This window comes from Megalops cyprinoides, chromosome 7 (assembly GCF_013368585.1).
Source record: "Megalops cyprinoides isolate fMegCyp1 chromosome 7, fMegCyp1.pri, whole genome shotgun sequence".
Taxonomy (NCBI): Eukaryota; Metazoa; Chordata; class Actinopteri; order Elopiformes; family Megalopidae; genus Megalops; species Megalops cyprinoides.
This window is the reverse complement of record NC_050589.1, coordinates 7,435,446-7,451,704: the sequence shown is the minus strand read 5'-3', so window position 1 is coordinate 7,451,704 and position 16,259 is coordinate 7,435,446. Positions and strand designations below refer to the sequence as shown.

At 44.4% G+C, this 16,259-nt stretch overlaps 1 protein-coding gene across 3 annotated transcripts in view; it reads right to left on the bottom strand.

Annotated features, from left to right (window-relative positions):
* The window catches only part of LOC118781432 (sterile alpha motif domain-containing protein 11-like), a 61,164-nt gene extending 52,777 nt beyond the window's left edge, over positions 1 to 8,387 (bottom strand). The window contains exons 1-2 of one of the 3 annotated variants that reach the window (XM_036534479.1): positions 7,275 to 8,387; positions 5,422 to 5,513 (exon numbers count right to left, since the gene is read on the bottom strand). In XM_036534479.1, the coding sequence (XP_036390372.1) occupies positions 5,422 to 5,513; positions 7,275 to 8,028 (846 nt within the window). In that variant the 5' untranslated portion in view covers positions 8,029 to 8,387. Of the gene's footprint in view, positions 1 to 5,421; positions 5,514 to 6,980; positions 7,020 to 7,274 lie in introns of those variants that run through there. The other 2 variants (XM_036534480.1, XM_036534481.1) reach the window with 2 other exon arrangements.
* Between the last annotated feature and the right edge of the window lie 7,872 nt (positions 8,388 to 16,259).

Genomic DNA, 16,259 nt, shown 5'->3' with positions numbered 1-16,259 from the left:
CCATACAAATGGCCATGTTACAGAGCTGTTGCAGACTCTTGACTCTTTACCCTGAACAGATCCACACTAGTGTCCTCTGTGCACCACAAGGCTTGTCTTCAGTCCCTCACACTGCCGGTCACTGGCACATAAAAGGACTGAATACTTACTGAGAGATGGTGGCTCTTTGGTGGTGGTGATTTTCCCAAGGATCTAATGCAGTTCATATCCTTACTTTAGAACAATCTTCCTTGGTAAATGAGGCAGAAATATAATGCTCTGGCAAAGAAGCACATGTGATCTTCATTGCTATCGCTGGTATGTTAGACACACGACTGCTAAATGTGTTTAATTACAGGCTGGTGTTGTAAGTCACGGTTATTTGCATGGTATATGGTTGTATGTCTACATTTACTGATGATTTTCATAGAGCTTTTAAAATGTGTTACTTTTTTACAAAAACTTCTATGGCACAACAACAACAACAACAATGACCCCTAACGCCCGTCATTGTCACCCAGACGGCCCGAAACATGGCAGGTGGTCTACCCAGGAAGGAGCGGGGGAAGCCCAGATTCGAGGGGTATTTAAAAGCAAAGGGAGAGGGTAATTTCCACCTGGCCTCTTCTGGGTTCTCAAAAAAAAAGCAAAGGAAGTGAGTTTCTCCAGAGAGACAACAGAGACAGCACTGTGTGAGCCCCTGGGGCTCTTAAAGGGACACTAACCCTGGCATCAGCAGACCTCAATGCACAAATGCTAAGTTTTATACTACCAACTGTAAACACGTAATTTCTAAGAGAATAACCAAGTCAGAAATAATACACTTGGAGTACATGTTTTTTTTTTACTTCCCTAAAAAGCACTATGGCTCCATTACGCTGCTGCTTCATTTGATGTTCACACTCTTTTTCACTCTCTTTTTTGCACCCGAAACTGTGAGCAAGAGTGAAAGACAATGATGTCCCTAGATCACAAGGCGAAAGGGATGCAATGTGTCTGATGGCTTGCATAAAGGGCAGAAATCACATGTAATTAGCACGAAAGAACGCAAATAACCTCTCAAGGCACAGATGAAAGCACCCCCCCCCCCCCCCCCCCCCCCCCCAAAAAAAAACATGGAGGACCACAGGTGCCACGTCTTAGTTCTGTAAGTCTTCATCCCACCTATGTCCTAATTAGCACCCAGACAAGCAGAGACCCGAGCCTGGGCTAGCACTGTCAGACAGCAAGCTACTGCAGGGACAGGTGGACAAGCGTGTGGACACAGAAGAGGACAAAGACAGCAGACGGACCGCAGCATGTGTTCAGGTCTGACTGAGGTCTATGGGGACATGAGATACTCAGTTATCCTCCGTATCACAAGACTCACTGGTCAACCGTATTGCTTTAGATTGGCTTCCTCGACAAATGATCCAGTAAATGTTTTGCATTTGGCCATATTTGTATTTGTATATGTATACAGGTGCATGCAAATCTGTATGCGTGAGTGTCAAGTGTTTATGCAACAAGAGAGCAAGGTCAATGTCCTTTAATACCTATTTCCACTTACTGAGGTGAAATTAACACCGGTATTCTCATGAGAGAGCTGTTATCATCAGGGCCCCTAACCAAAAACCCCTGGCCCACAGAGACGCAGGTCTAATATCATAGTGACTCAATTATACAGCACTTTCCTCAAACCCTGTGCAGAGAACATAGACAGAGGTGTAGTGTGTGAGAAAGAGCAATGATCACACTAGTAAACAATACTGCCACAATAAACACAAACAGCTGAAATTAAATATTAAACCAAGCAAAAACTGGTAGAAAAATACAAGCAACCACCAACAGCAATTAACAAGGGGGCAATTAGCAGAGTATCACACACCTGTTAGGATTGCAAGCATGTGCACACGGTTTTTCGACTTTGAAAGTGACACCGATCCAACGTCTACCACTTCTGGGTGGCAGCATCCAAAATCCCCAGTGCACCAGAACTCAGCTTTTTTACAAGGAGGCTGTCTGGATAAGCACGAGCTCAGACCTCTCCATCCACACGAACTCAAAAAAAAAAAAAACCCGTCCCCATCTCACCGCCCAGCCTGCGGCGAATCGCACTGGACCAGAGCCCGGACGCTCACTGGGCATGACAGCACAGTGGCAGAGAGGGAGAGCGTGCTAAGGCTAACCTCCGAAACAACAAACCCCCCCCACGACCCAATTTTCAAGTCACCCTGGTGTCAGGTCAGTGCAGCTTGAAGAACACTGTCATGGGGAGCAGATTAAAGTGAAGCTGAAAAGTTAAACACCAGCCAGCTCCAGACACCGAAAATAATTTGCTCTTTACATAACATGGATGTTTGTGGGTGTGATGAAAAAAAACTAGGACTTGCTAAGATGTTTTTTTAAGTTAATGGAAAACTGCTTTGTGGATAGATCGAATCATGCCCTTAATCGGTGTCAGCCTGTGTAAGTGCATGTGCGCGTGTGTGTGTGTGTCTGCGTGTGTGTGTGCTTGCATGCGTGTGCTTGCATGTGTGTGTGTGTGTGCATGCGTGGTGCCTGTGTGTGTATGCGTGTGTGTGTGTGTGTGTGTGCGCGACTGTGTGTGTGTGCGTGTGTGTGTGCGTGTGGTGCCTGTGTGTGTGTGTGCGTGTGGTGCCTGTGTGTGTGTGTGTGTGTGCGTGTGAGTGTGTTCGTGTGTGCGTGGTGCCTGTGTGTGTGTGTGCGTGGTGCCTGTGTGTGTGCGTGTGTGTGCGTGGTGCCTGTGTGTGTGCGTGTGTGTGCTGCTGCTCCCCATGCCCTGCGGAGGAGGAGGAGGCGGGAGACTGTGAGGCAGATGAGACGAGCCGCCAGCCGCCCCTCTCCCTCCACGCCCCTCAGGAAACCAGCGGTGCGCTGGGGAGGGAGCACTCACGGGGCGCCGTCTACAGCTGCCCCCCCAGGGAGGGAGAGGGCAGAGAGGGCGACACGGGGGATGGGAGGGGAGGGACGGGGAGGAGAGGGACACGGAGAGAGAGGGAGACAGAGAGAGAGACGGAGGAGGTTCAGGAGGAGATCAAGGGAGAAACAACCCCAGAATAAAGAAAGAGCGGTGACGATGAAAGGACTACAGAGGGGTGAAGGTAACACCTCAGCCAGACCAGAAAAATTCCAAAGAGACACAGTACACAGTAGACCATTCACCCTCTGCCACTTCCAGTTTCAGCAAGCGTGAATATCAGTCAACTCCAGCCCATTCAACTCAACTTCAGTCAATACAAACATAAAAGAATATGTTCATACTACGTCACAGCTAAACAGTCTTGGGACAGACTGATGAGACCTTTGAGCAGGTCTCCACAATATATTTTCCATGAAAGTAACATTAAAATAAATTACACAGTAACATTAAGAAAATGATAGTCATGTACTGGAGGGCGCTGATGTTAATGACCAATGGTATTGACCCCTAGCAAACTGCAGCCTCTCTGACCTGAGAGTTTTAAAGCACAGCTGTGTGTGTGATTCAAATGGATGCCACTGCCTGAAACAGTCTGCTCTACGTACTGGCATCAAGATCTGTCGGTAAATGAACAGCAGACACTGACACTAGTGCCAATTACCTCATTAGACCTTTACGCAAACTTTTATCTCTCATCAACAATAGAATGATGCTCTTCTTGGTTTAAAGAGACTCAGCAAAACCCAGCAGCAACTGTTTCAGTGTTTTCAAAGCTTTGTACTAAAACGTTGATTTGACCCTGTTTACACGACTGAATTCAGTAATTACAGCGCAATGTGGTTTTAAACAAAAGAAATGGCTTAAAATCGAACCGCAGATTAAGATGTTAGTGGAGAATGTAGAAAACAATCAAATGTAGAAATCCAGAGAGACCTAACGCAACGATTTACAAAAACCAGGTCTACACTGAACCATGAACCACAGCAATTGCTTGTTTTCTTACATAAGGAGAATTTTGAAATTAACCCTTCAAATACATTATCTCCAGTGACTAAGAATGCCTCTGAATTCACGTTTGTTCTAAAAAAAAATCCCTTGACTGCCGCCAAATGATGGCAGGCAGCGCAAACAAAAATAATAAAGCTCTTTAAAACCATTCCGCCCCTCTCTTCACTCCTGCCCGAAAAAAAACTGTTAGACGATCGGGTTACCTGTATCACCCGCACACCTCGCCAGCTTATCTAAAACGCCTTTGCGTTGCGTGCCTCACGCACGGTAATCACCGGGAGCCACGCTCAGCAGCCCGTAAGCCTCTTACACACTTCCCTCCAGATTAACGGTTGGATGCGACGACGAACGGGCTCATTTCAGATAAAAACGCAGCGCCGGCGTGGATATATGTGCTAGACCGCGAGTCGCCACTCCGCAAGCGGAGAAGCGCCGACAGATCCGCGATCCGCGCATGACTGAAGCCCGGCGATGTCGTAACCGCTCTTATTTCTAGGTCTACAGATAAAGTGACTAACCAAAAATGTGGATATGGACACAGCTACACAAACAGAGCACAGCTGAGCAGGACATCCACGGAAAAGAACAGAAGAGAGATGAGAAGGAAGACCACGTGCAAGGGCACAATGACTCACCCATTTGAATTATTATAATTAATTTGTTAAGAACATGCTTAATATAGAATACCTGTTTTGTAGCTGTTTTTCCCAGTGAGATATTAGCAATAATCACACGTGCCATTTCATACTTAGGTCTGGGCCGCCATTTCTTAATTTTGTACCCTTTACTCAGAAAAAGTCCCATTAAATTGCTCATGTGACTAAAGCTGACTAAAGGTCGGGTGAAGTTTCTGTTTTCATGAGATAAAAGGCTGGATGCTCTTGGTTTTGCTCTCCACCTCTCTGCAAACCTGTGCTCCTGATTCACGCCCACCAGAGCCAAGCCACAGAGAAAACCTGAGCTTCTGGGTTCAGTGTTAGAGGGGCGAGAGGGAGGGGTGGTGGCACTTCACCTCCAACCCTCTGACCTGACACCCTGACAAGGAAGGCCTTCAGTCAAACGCTCTTCAACCTGACACAGGCTGCTTTGGCCACCAAACAGACACACACACACACACACACACACACACACACACATTCAGCCATTATTCTTCCACTCTAGCACTTCACTCTCAGGAAGAAAGCAACAAAACCCAGCAGGTCCACATCCTCTTGTTTCACTCCACCTTTAAACCCAAGACATTTGTTTACCACTCAAAGCAAATCTGTTTAGCATAAGACTTTGGAAATGACAGGTCTATTCAAACATAAGGAAATATTGGGCCTGTTCTTATTGCATTCTGCTACGGTCAGAATAATTATGATACTGCTGCATGCAATAGAACCTAAGTCCAAAAACAAATAACCTACTTATCTATTGAAGAAGTTTCCCAGACACAAAATCAGAAACCCATAATTTGCCACAAGGTACAAAAGAAAAGATTGAAACACTCATCTGAACTGTAATCTTACCACTGGAGAGGAAATTCGACACCCAGGGCAATCACAGATTGGAGGATGTACCTGTAAGATGCCTTTGGACATAAGGGTCTTCAGACTTTTCCCTGCAGGAGGGAGAGAGGGAAAGAGAGAGAAAGAGAGAGGGAGGGAAGAAGAGCGGCGCATTAACGCTGGGCGTCAGCAGGGAATGAATAATAACACGGACAGCCCAATGACCACGTTGCCAATAAACCGAGCATAAAAGACAGTTCGCTTTAACCGGATTTAGCTTTAGCCATAATAAGGAATACCTATATGTGTTTAAAGCAGGAATTTCTGTTGCTTTGTAAATGCGTAGCTGGTATGATTCGTTCACTCCCCATAAAAGTACAGGTGGTCTGCTATAATCGATAAACTTTGATTTGGTAACGCGTGGCTAAAGTAACAATACACGGCATGTCGCACCATTTGAACTTTGCAAGCGAATAAATCGTTATGAGTAAATACCCAAGGCGGAAAAACAATGCTATGTTAATAACTCAGAAATGACCAAAACACAGGGAGTCAAATGATAATTTTCGCTTATTTACTTAGAAATAGCCTTGCTTCCCTGTGCGCCCCCGGAAACAGGCGTTTTTCTTTGAATCAGGAGTTAAGTATAAGACATACTGAAACCAGGAGGAAGTTGGGGAGCATGGGACTGTGTTCCAAAACTGCCAGACCTTTTCATTCTCTCAAGTCCGTGCCATTGAAGAACTCGTCACCTCCATCCCCTCCAAACATAATTCAGTGCATAAAAATTATTGTATATGAGGCAGTTTGGGGGGGGGGGGGGGGGTCTCAGCGTTAGCCGGATGAATATACATGTTATCACCACTTATAAACACAAGCAGGGATATGAAGCTATTTTTCACCCTCTTTTGCCCCGAAGACAATAAATTCCCCATCCTATTTTCGGTGACACATTTTCAAGTTAGTTCCGTGTAAGTAGCTTGAGGGGTGGGCCAAAAAAACGCGCGCGCACGCACACTTTGTAACAAGAGCAATTTTATAATAAGTAAGACTACCTTTTTAGTCCGAAAATATATAGGTTCACTGTATAGCCTAAACGGTAAAATACCAGCTCCTCTTAATTTACCCATACTTTGTTCTGAAGCATGCGATATTTCCATAAATCGAAAACATTTCCTCATGGTCCACGTTCCCATATTATGCATAAACCATTTCACTGTAATTTATTTGGTATCTTAATTTGGTGGTGTTTCGCACCAGGTATTGTGCGCCACAAATATTATTGTACTCTTCCTACATTGTTTTTATACGAACGTCTGGCTCACAAAGCCATGACTCCTCGAAGAAATGTTACGGACACTGACGACTACATGAAGTTAAACTGCAACTAATCCAAACAAATCCACATCTACATTCATCGCAGTTTCCGATACCTGGCTGCCTCTGGAAACAGCCGTTCAATTGCAAAGGTCCAGGTAACATGCAGTTAGGTTCATCTACGTGGTAATCCCCACTCCCGCGTAAATCAGAAAAATACACACATGCCATACCGTACAAAAACACACATCAACGCATTTCACCTTATTCCAAATGTTGGACTGCAGAAGCCAGTTTCGCTCATGTATGCCAATGAAAGGTGCAACCAAGTGCCTGCGCTTTTCTCTGCTCTTTTTTTACTCCTTTCAGTATACTATACCCACCGTAGCTGCTGTAGCGTTGTGTAACCCTTTAATTCCAAAACGCGGAGCATACTAGGGAAGAGCAAGGCGACAGGCTACAATAACAACAACAAGAAAATGCTATAAAAATATTTATCACGCGTATTCCTAGCAATTCCCTGCAGTTATAAGAAGTATAGAAACGAAGCTGCTTACCCTTGTGCCTGATACTACGTTTCCAGTCTTTGGCAGTTTCCCTTCCACTGACAAACTGGAACTCGTTCGGGGTGAGCCACTCGCCCCGATATTTGATCGAGGGTCCTTTGCTCCCCTGGCAAAGCTTATTAATATATAGAAAAGCCTTGTTCTCTCCACATTCCACCTCAATGCAGGGCTCCCCGTTGTCAAAAAACGGCTGAAAGTCGGGGATGGAGGAGAACCTCTCCAGCATTAAGTCTTCGGGATGGTGGTGGAGGTGTTGGTGATGCAGCGCGGTGTCGTGTAGTCCCAAGTAAGCGCGGTGATGGGTGAAAATATGATCGTACGCCGGTGGATGAGGGGTCACCACAGGGATAGAGGTGGCATTTAAAGGGGCAAGGTATTCTGGCTGGTTGAAGGCAGCCAATGCCATATCCTCCCCATCCAGTCTCTCCTTTTTGATAGCGGGCATGTTACCAAAAGCGTAGCGCTGGTAACAAGTGATTAGCAGCTCGTCCGACCCAACTTGTACGTCCTGTTTTCGGAGTTGGTCACCTCCGGACTTGGAGACGCGGCACTTTGTTTTGCGCAGGGCTCCGTTGTCGCTCTCTGACAGCAGTCCGTTTAGATTCACCCACAGTCTGTCATTCCCCGGTTCCCAGCTTTCAGCAGCCTCGCTCTCCGCCGGGCTCAGAGCTCCACTCGCGTGACGGGCTTCGCCACGCTCCTGCCCACCACCTCTAATCGGACTCGTAAAGCTAATACCTGACATCTTGGAGAGATTTCAGCCGTGGACATTATGTTGATTAAAATGCTTGATTCTATATCAGCGAGGCGCCGTGTTGAAGGAATTTTGTTTTAAAGAGAAACCTTCACGTTTTGTCACTTAAACTAATTTATTTTTTTTTAAACACAGAAACGAGGACACATCGCCCACAGAAATGTTCGCTGACAATTTCACAATGAGCAACTTTTTCTATTTTAATATTCAGAGAACAGTACGATACCTGAATAATGGACTCTAAGCATTGTCATACAGAGTATGATACGGAGGCAAGCTAAGATCACTTATTATCCACGGAGGTGTAACTCCGTGTGCCCCATTTACGTTCCTTATTTTAAGTGTTCCCGTGAAGTAAATGTCTGGAACTTGTGGAGCGTTTTTAGAGGCGTGTTTTTTTGTATATCTCTCTAAAGTCACGCTTTAGTTCAGAGACCTAGACCAAACAAGATTTGCACTCTTCGCCGCTTCTCAAACTTGGCCCATTTAAACAGCGGAGGCTCGGCAAGCGCGAAAATAACGAAGGGGGTCCACGACGGGCGCCAGTGTTGCATAACCTGGACGTGGAAATCTATTTATTTGCACTCAGTTCAACCCAACAGATGATGCACTGGTAGATTATGGCTCAAACTTGAATGATATATTATACCAACTAAATTAAGAATAGTATCGATCATACTTTTTAAATGAAAACGGGTAATACTATTATCTGTTTGATGCAGTCCCGTCTGCTTTAATTCTGCACGATCGCTATCAAAATATAACTGTGACAAATTATTGTCTGATTTATATTAATCAGAGCAGAGGACCACATTTCATATCTTGAATATATGAATCTAGCATCTATGTTGTAACTCCTGTTACAAGTTAAGAGTAGGTCAGCTCACACATAAAAAAATCAAGGTTTCTTGGCTTCAGGGGAATCTATACAGTTTACTTTATAACAGTAAGACGTCTTGGATATTATAAAATCCACATGAGAGATGTGACTTTCATAACTCCTACACAGGGCATCAATAATGATCCCTTCCTGGAGTATAACATTATAGTGCAGATGTTAATATTTGATAATACCTTCGTGGATAGATGTTCAGGCTGAGAATGACCAATTTGCAAGTAACACCATTCCTTTCATGCCAAAAACATCCTCCACCATAGAGCCATTTACCATGAGAACCATTGTCTGGCTATGCACAGTATTGCAGAAGTGGAAGGACCCAGGTCATACGGCTATTGACACTGACAAGCTTGAAATGTTGGACCCACAACTCCAGTACTGTGCCCATCCTGCACTGAACAAAATTATAAAAATCCTGATGCTTGGGCTGAACATTTGCATGTTTAGTCAAAAATGTCTCCCCTCCATTCAAATATCTGTAAGTTGTTCATCATGTCATCAACCTTAAGCCAATCAAAAGCATCACAAGAGGACTGCGGTGCGTGTCATATGACTCACTCTCAGTGTAGCTCCACACACGGAACCCATCAGCCCTGTAAAACAGTGATTCCTCAGGTCACCTTTAGTCAACTGTGGAATTTGTCATCCTCATTTTGGCAAAACTGATATAAACCCTCACAGAACAAAGGAGCAAAATTACCAACAAACAGGGGTTCGCGGCTCACTTTCTGTCATTTTTTTTCCAAACAGGGATGTCTAATTATTCCTTCGTTAACTTAGACATTTAATAAAATTGACCTCATAGAGATGAATACAGTGCTGCACACAATACAATGCAATTTATTATTTGTTAATGTGATTTAACTTCTCTTTTAGCTTTGGTATTTCATATTCACATTTAGTTATTAACCCTTTTCATCATTGTCCTTCCTTGAGCCTTTGACAAGGCACATACAACAATCTCATTTCCATGAATACAGACATACAGGCAATACTTTTGAAAGCATTTGGCACCAGTGACATACTTAACGTATGTCAAGCTCATATGGAAGCTTATCTGACATTATAAAACCTAGTGCCTGAAGTGGTTACACACACACATACATGCACATGCCCTACACATACACACACACACACACAGTATCTGAGTTTTTTCTTTACTGGTTGTAAATTCTACCATTCAGCCACTAAGATGAAGTGGAAAACTAACTGCTGACTTGGAATTCTGCTGTTTTATAACTAGTTCCTTAAATGATTTATTGAAGCCTCTAAATCAGTTTGATTCAGAGGTCAACTTCTATGTTGCTACAGCTACTAATGTGCTGTTTTGGACAACTTCATGCCACTTTCCAAACACAATAAAGTAAAATAATGTCTTTTTCTGGAATATTATAACTATTATTATAGTATATTATATTATTATGCAGCTTTGTTCTCATGGTGAAAAACTCAACACTAAGTGGATATATTGCACAGAACCAGCCTACGAACCAGTGGAATGATCCTGCCTCTATGTCACCTACTAAAAGAAGTCTCCTGACCCATACTTCAGAGTCGAGGCTGGAAGATGGATAAACACATTTTTCAGAGTGTAATTTTACTCTGAAACTCAATTCATTTGATTTAACAGCAGTTAAATGATCCGATGTGTGGCTTGGCACATCTGTGGGACAGAGACCTTCACCGAACTGTGTGAACAAACCTTCAGTATTCAAACCAAAATTAGTGACTCAGAACCAGAAATAAATAAAGAAGTTAAGAGTTGCTCAAACTTTGGCAATTGCACTTTAGGATCTAATGCTTTATTCTTATTAGCTTGGTATAGCAATGTGACACAAAAGTGAAAGTTTCAACTGTCGTTTTCAGTGGGAACCCAATGATCTGAAAACATTGACACAGAGTATATAGACAGAAGCAAAGCATAAAACCCATATCACATCTTGTGGCCTTGTGTGATTCATGACCTATAAGCTCTTCTCTCATAATTTTGGCGTGCTGACATTTAGGGGTTTTTAATGAATAATCTTCAGAGTCCAGGAAAAAAGTGACTAGGGCTGACGAGTTGTGTCTCAACTGAGGCGAGGTTTTGAGGCTGTGGTGTGTGTTGGTTAGGCACACAACACAAAGACTCACTCAGTGGCCTTCTGCTCAATACCAGGCAGACACACACACACACACACACACACACACACACACACAACACCCATGATCACTTCAGGAACACATGGAATAGCCATCCCAGAGCAGAGGTAGACCCCAGTTCGGAGCCCTATAAATCAGTTGAGATGCCCTATGAACCTTTGTGTGGGAACCGGATGAAAGACAACACACCAGGGCAGGAAATGGGATGGAGTGAAGGCATGATGCATCCCTAGACCTGTTGAAGTGGCGCTCATTAACGTCCAATGCCCCCCCCTCCCCCCCCCCAGGCTCCTCATCCTCATACCGAATGGCTGTTCTTTCTGTCCCCCTTCAACCCCCTAAAAAACCCCTAAAAAACCCCAATTCCTTCCCTTCACGGGTCTCGTTATTCAGGAATTAGTGCTACTTCTGGGATGTCAGTCTTAATAAGGGGAGCTGGGACTTTCTCTATCTATGGAATGAAGTCACAAATTCTCAGCTGTGGGGGGGTCAAAGTCAAAAAGCTAACTGGCCCAGAGAGCCCGAAACAGAGGAGGCACAGTCACAGCACTGGCTTTTTCATCACATGGCACACAGGCATGAAAACAGACCACAGCTGCTCAGGTCTACCCATAATACACCAGTCTGAAGCCCCTTCCCCCTTTCTCTTCCTTAGATCAGTGCAGTTGGACAAATGGGCCAACTGTAGGCCTCCCAGCCAGTTACTTCTGCCTGGATATTTCCGCAACTGAGGGACGATGGTGTCAATTCACACAATAAAAACGAAGAAGAAGAAGATTTTGACAGAGTAACAGTAAGATGAAACAGGAAGCATTCAAAGCTAGTGGAACTCACAACCGCATTTCAGCTAGTACATCTCGTAAGAAGAGTTCAGTGATTTCAGTAGAGCTGATTCGGACAAAGGCTGACAGAGTTAAAGTCCTCGTTGCGGGAGGCAGAAAGAGACAAAGTAGTACCGAAGTAGGGAAAGTATGGTGGGTGTCTCCACTACCTGAGCTGTGAGGGTTACCATTAAAGCCTGATCTGAGATCCAACTGGAAAAGCACTAATGGGGATCTTTTGAAATAAGGTGGGCTAATCTTCTGCATAGTGAACAAGGACGGTTAAAGAAATACCCAGAAAACCTATCAAGACCATGGTTTGTAAAAAGAAGTAGCTCTTGCCAGGACAAGCCCTTGGAAGAAATTTGAAAAATTTGCCAAAAACTAAGTACAGTGGAGGATACAAGTCTTCTCCCGCACAAGAGTTTGCACTAAGCCTAACTGAGACTGTGAATCTTAAAAAAAAAAAAACAATCTATTTCATCACATACACACAATGATTGACTGGAAAAAGGAGCGGGCGCGTGGCAGCGCCGCGCACCTTGAAGTGGGGCTGTGGAGCCACGGTGATGACTTTCCCGGGAGGGGATACCCTGGGTCCTCACGCCCACGACCCAAGCCCTCTGTATCACCACAGCCCATGATTCATACGTTCCAGGCAGGGGACTCCCGTGGCACCCACGACCCAGGAAGGGTTCCCCATAAACCAGGGACGTAAACAACTCAGCCTCAGCCTAAATGTCAGAGGGTGTTCAGCAGAAATGGCTGCGTGAGCTCTTTATTTTTTTTAATCTATTTTTATCTCTTTCCTTTTCTGATTAGCGGGGGCGACCTCCTCCACGGTGCGAACGCCAACGTAAAACGCTCAGGTTTAATCTTGCTGCACAGCATGTTACTCCTCACAGTTTTTCCACCAGTGACCTCTGACCCCTCTCTCTTCTCCATCTTGTCATATCTTTACTGTGACAGTCCTGCCAACGGAGTATTGATACACTAAATAGAAAGGACATAGATAGGCCTATTTAAACTTTGCTATTGTGTACTGCAGTTAATAGTAGCTTATGCTGGCGGAAGGTAGGCCTATATTCTTTCCTAAGTTCAAAAACACTGCTCACTTTCTGATAAGATTGTTTTCTTTTTTTCAACTTGATTTTTCAAACCATCTTCCAACCATAAAAAAACTCGTTTTCAACAATACCTTGAGAAGGACTCGGTCTCCCAGAATAGTAAGCTACGACACTTCCTTCAGACCTTTTAAGTATTCCTCATCTGTAATTTCATCATCTTTTCTTGCTTAAAATAAGACACGAATCCAGTTTGTGTCTAAATAAAGCGTATTGTGAGACGAACGGCAGACCGGAGCTTTTTTTAAACTCCTCGTCGTCTGTTGAGAACCCCCCTCGGTTCTCCACCGCCTCCGCTCCGTTGTTGGCAGCGGCCCCGGAGCCGCAGCGCTGCCGGCGGGGGAGAGAGGTAATAAATAACCCGGGGAGAGCAGCGGAGACCGCCGGGCGGTGCACAGTCTGACCTGACAAATACTCACTGGAAAACCATCAGAGAGCGGGAGCCCACCCCTAGTGCTTGGAGCCAGCATTTCAGACATGAGCTGCAAAATATATAGGCCTACCCATATTGGAAAAAGCAGCGTCTCCCTGTCTTTTTCCCCGTCCGTATCCAGACACTTTCAGACACACGGCTGGAGTAATTAACTCTTAAGTGAAGTATTGCATTTCTTCTCCTCGCCCTTGTATTTTAAAATCTACAGCGGTGACGTGTTTTCTTTTAAAATTTATTTGACACTATTTCTTCTTTTTTAATAGAGTACCCTCTTCAGGGCGCTAGTCCTCAGAAATTACATTGAATGAATGTTCCCTAGGACTACATTGGCGCTATCTTAATCTCTATCGAAACATCTTATTATATTAACATCATGAAACACTTCCTAAAATGAATAGATTTCAAATGTGAATTAGATTCATTCCTATCTCATGATGAGATTATGGACAGAAACGCTGGCTAGAAATAGATTCATACAGAAACAGTCTTTCCTGTCCCTGGACACAGTGAAGTAGACGTAGCTCACTTATTTCGGGTTGACAGTGTGATGATAATTGAAGTTTATTAAAACAGTGAAAACGTGTTGTATGTTTACATAAAATACGCGTTTTGTTCAAATGTGTTGTTTAAGAATATTTTCTATAGCATAGTTTGCCTTATGTATATTCTTTATACTACCTTTTCACACGCACGTTTTAACTTTTTTAAAATTACCATAAAGGCAAATGGCAGCACGCAACAACGGCTTTAAAACATTTTAACAGCTAACTGTTGGTGAGTGTCAGATGACGGTAGCACCAACAGCCCGTTCTGTTTCAGTGCTTCGCCAACGAGCAGACGCTGTAACATTAAACCCTCCGGGGCTCAGCGGGTTTATGCTGTCGTGCAGGCGCCCCTCGCCTCGCTCGGCGGATCTGAGGGGTCAGGCGGTTGTCTCTGATCCTCAACGGCGGCTCTTCCACATGGGATTTATTTTCCCAGCCGGATGGACAGGCAGCCGGCCCAGGAGGATACTCATTTTAGACCAGCGTCTGTGGCTGTCAGCGCCGAGTGCGGGGATCGAACACACGACACCCGACCCCGTCGCCACCCTCCCCAAACACCCACTCCCTCCCTCCAACCTCACACAAACACACACCCTAACCCCTCCTGGCTCCACTCCGCAGGAGTCCGTGCCAAGTAGGCCTACACTCCGCCACGCCGAGGCTGGGTCACTGCAACTTCATAATAACATCTGCGTATTTGCACAGTTTATAACCAACGACAGAATAGCGTAGCTCGGGCATATTTGTTAGTCTCTTTGTAGGCTGGTCCAGTAATCCACAAAATTAACCGTAAGTGCTTAAGCAAAGTCGAACCGTATGTCAGCGATTTGCTCCATGACGAATCGTACGCCTATATACCGGATAAGAACACACACACACAAAGCACAGCACCCGGAGCAATCCGTTCGTCGTTAATAATTTCTGCAATAAAGGATTGCGTGCCCCTCCGAGTTTGTGGGAGTTATTGGCACAGGCTTCCTACCACACTTGTGCGAGGCAGTGATAGGAACATAAATTATTTCTTATCTCTTCCGCAATCCATTTAAGGGGTTCAGTATCGCCGCCGCGAAGCAGCACAGACAGCCGACCCTAAAGAGCGACCATTTGCAACTGTTGGTTAATTAATATATCATCAAGTAGAACAGTCAATAGATACCCTCGCATTTCTCACTCAAAATCTTTTTTTTTTTTTTTTTTGATCTTGCGTACTGTAAATGTACAGAGAAAGTTTGTTTTACATCACTCTCTGAGGTTTTAGAAAAAATACAACTATATACACCCGGAATCTAAAATAATAAACATGATCATGGAAACAGTTCTGTACGTAAAATAAATACCGTTTCACGGGGACCTGGATACTGTCTTTAGAAACGATTTTTTTTTTCAATAAAGAAAAGATGAAACCCCAACTTCAGGCCAGACTTCATCTTCTCAACAAATTAATGTAACCATTCCAAATGTTATGATAGACTGTCGAATACAATCCATTACACAATACGTATACATAGAAATTAGAGTGCATCAACAGTAAATTGTTTGTCCGGAGCAGAGGTGCATGTTAATTAAAACCATAATTCTAACAGTAACTGTTCTTGGCTACGACTATTGTATTAAAAGGTAGCGCTAAGGTAGCCCTGTTCAAAAAATAGCCCTAACGAAAAAGACTTTTGTCTCCAGCGTCGTGCCTCGGTCTTTTTACACATCCAAATTCTGGCTATAGAAAGGGTTAACCTCAATGTGGAAAAAATAAATCCCTGATCTCCCAGTTCCTATTGATTTTTCTGTGTGATGTGAAACCAGCAATCAGCTTTGCGGTTTGAAATTGCCCTGAAACCGGAGCCGAGACGTCAATGAGCCGCCGACACGTTTCAATTAGCGAGCCGCCCCAGCCGTTCGGTCCCTCGGGGCGCAGCAGCTTAGCGGGCCGGTCACGCCCCGTAGCCGCCTCCGCGCTCACACGAGGCGGAGGGTTACAGAAGAAGGGGTGAGGGGTCCGAGGAGGAAAACTTGGATGCCACTGACAAGTCATCAATCACTTTCTGCTGGCATTTTCAGTGGCACCATTATATATCATCTATATCTGATTTAGTCTGTACACTATCCACGTTAGAATTCAAAATGAGATTTATTCCTTTTTATTATCATTTGTGAAAGTGGACACAAATAGCAGAGGTTCGTTAGTGCACTGGACACAATAATGTGATTTTATAAAAGGGTTTAACATTTGGGCCTATTTCCTGTTTAATCACACAATTTGTA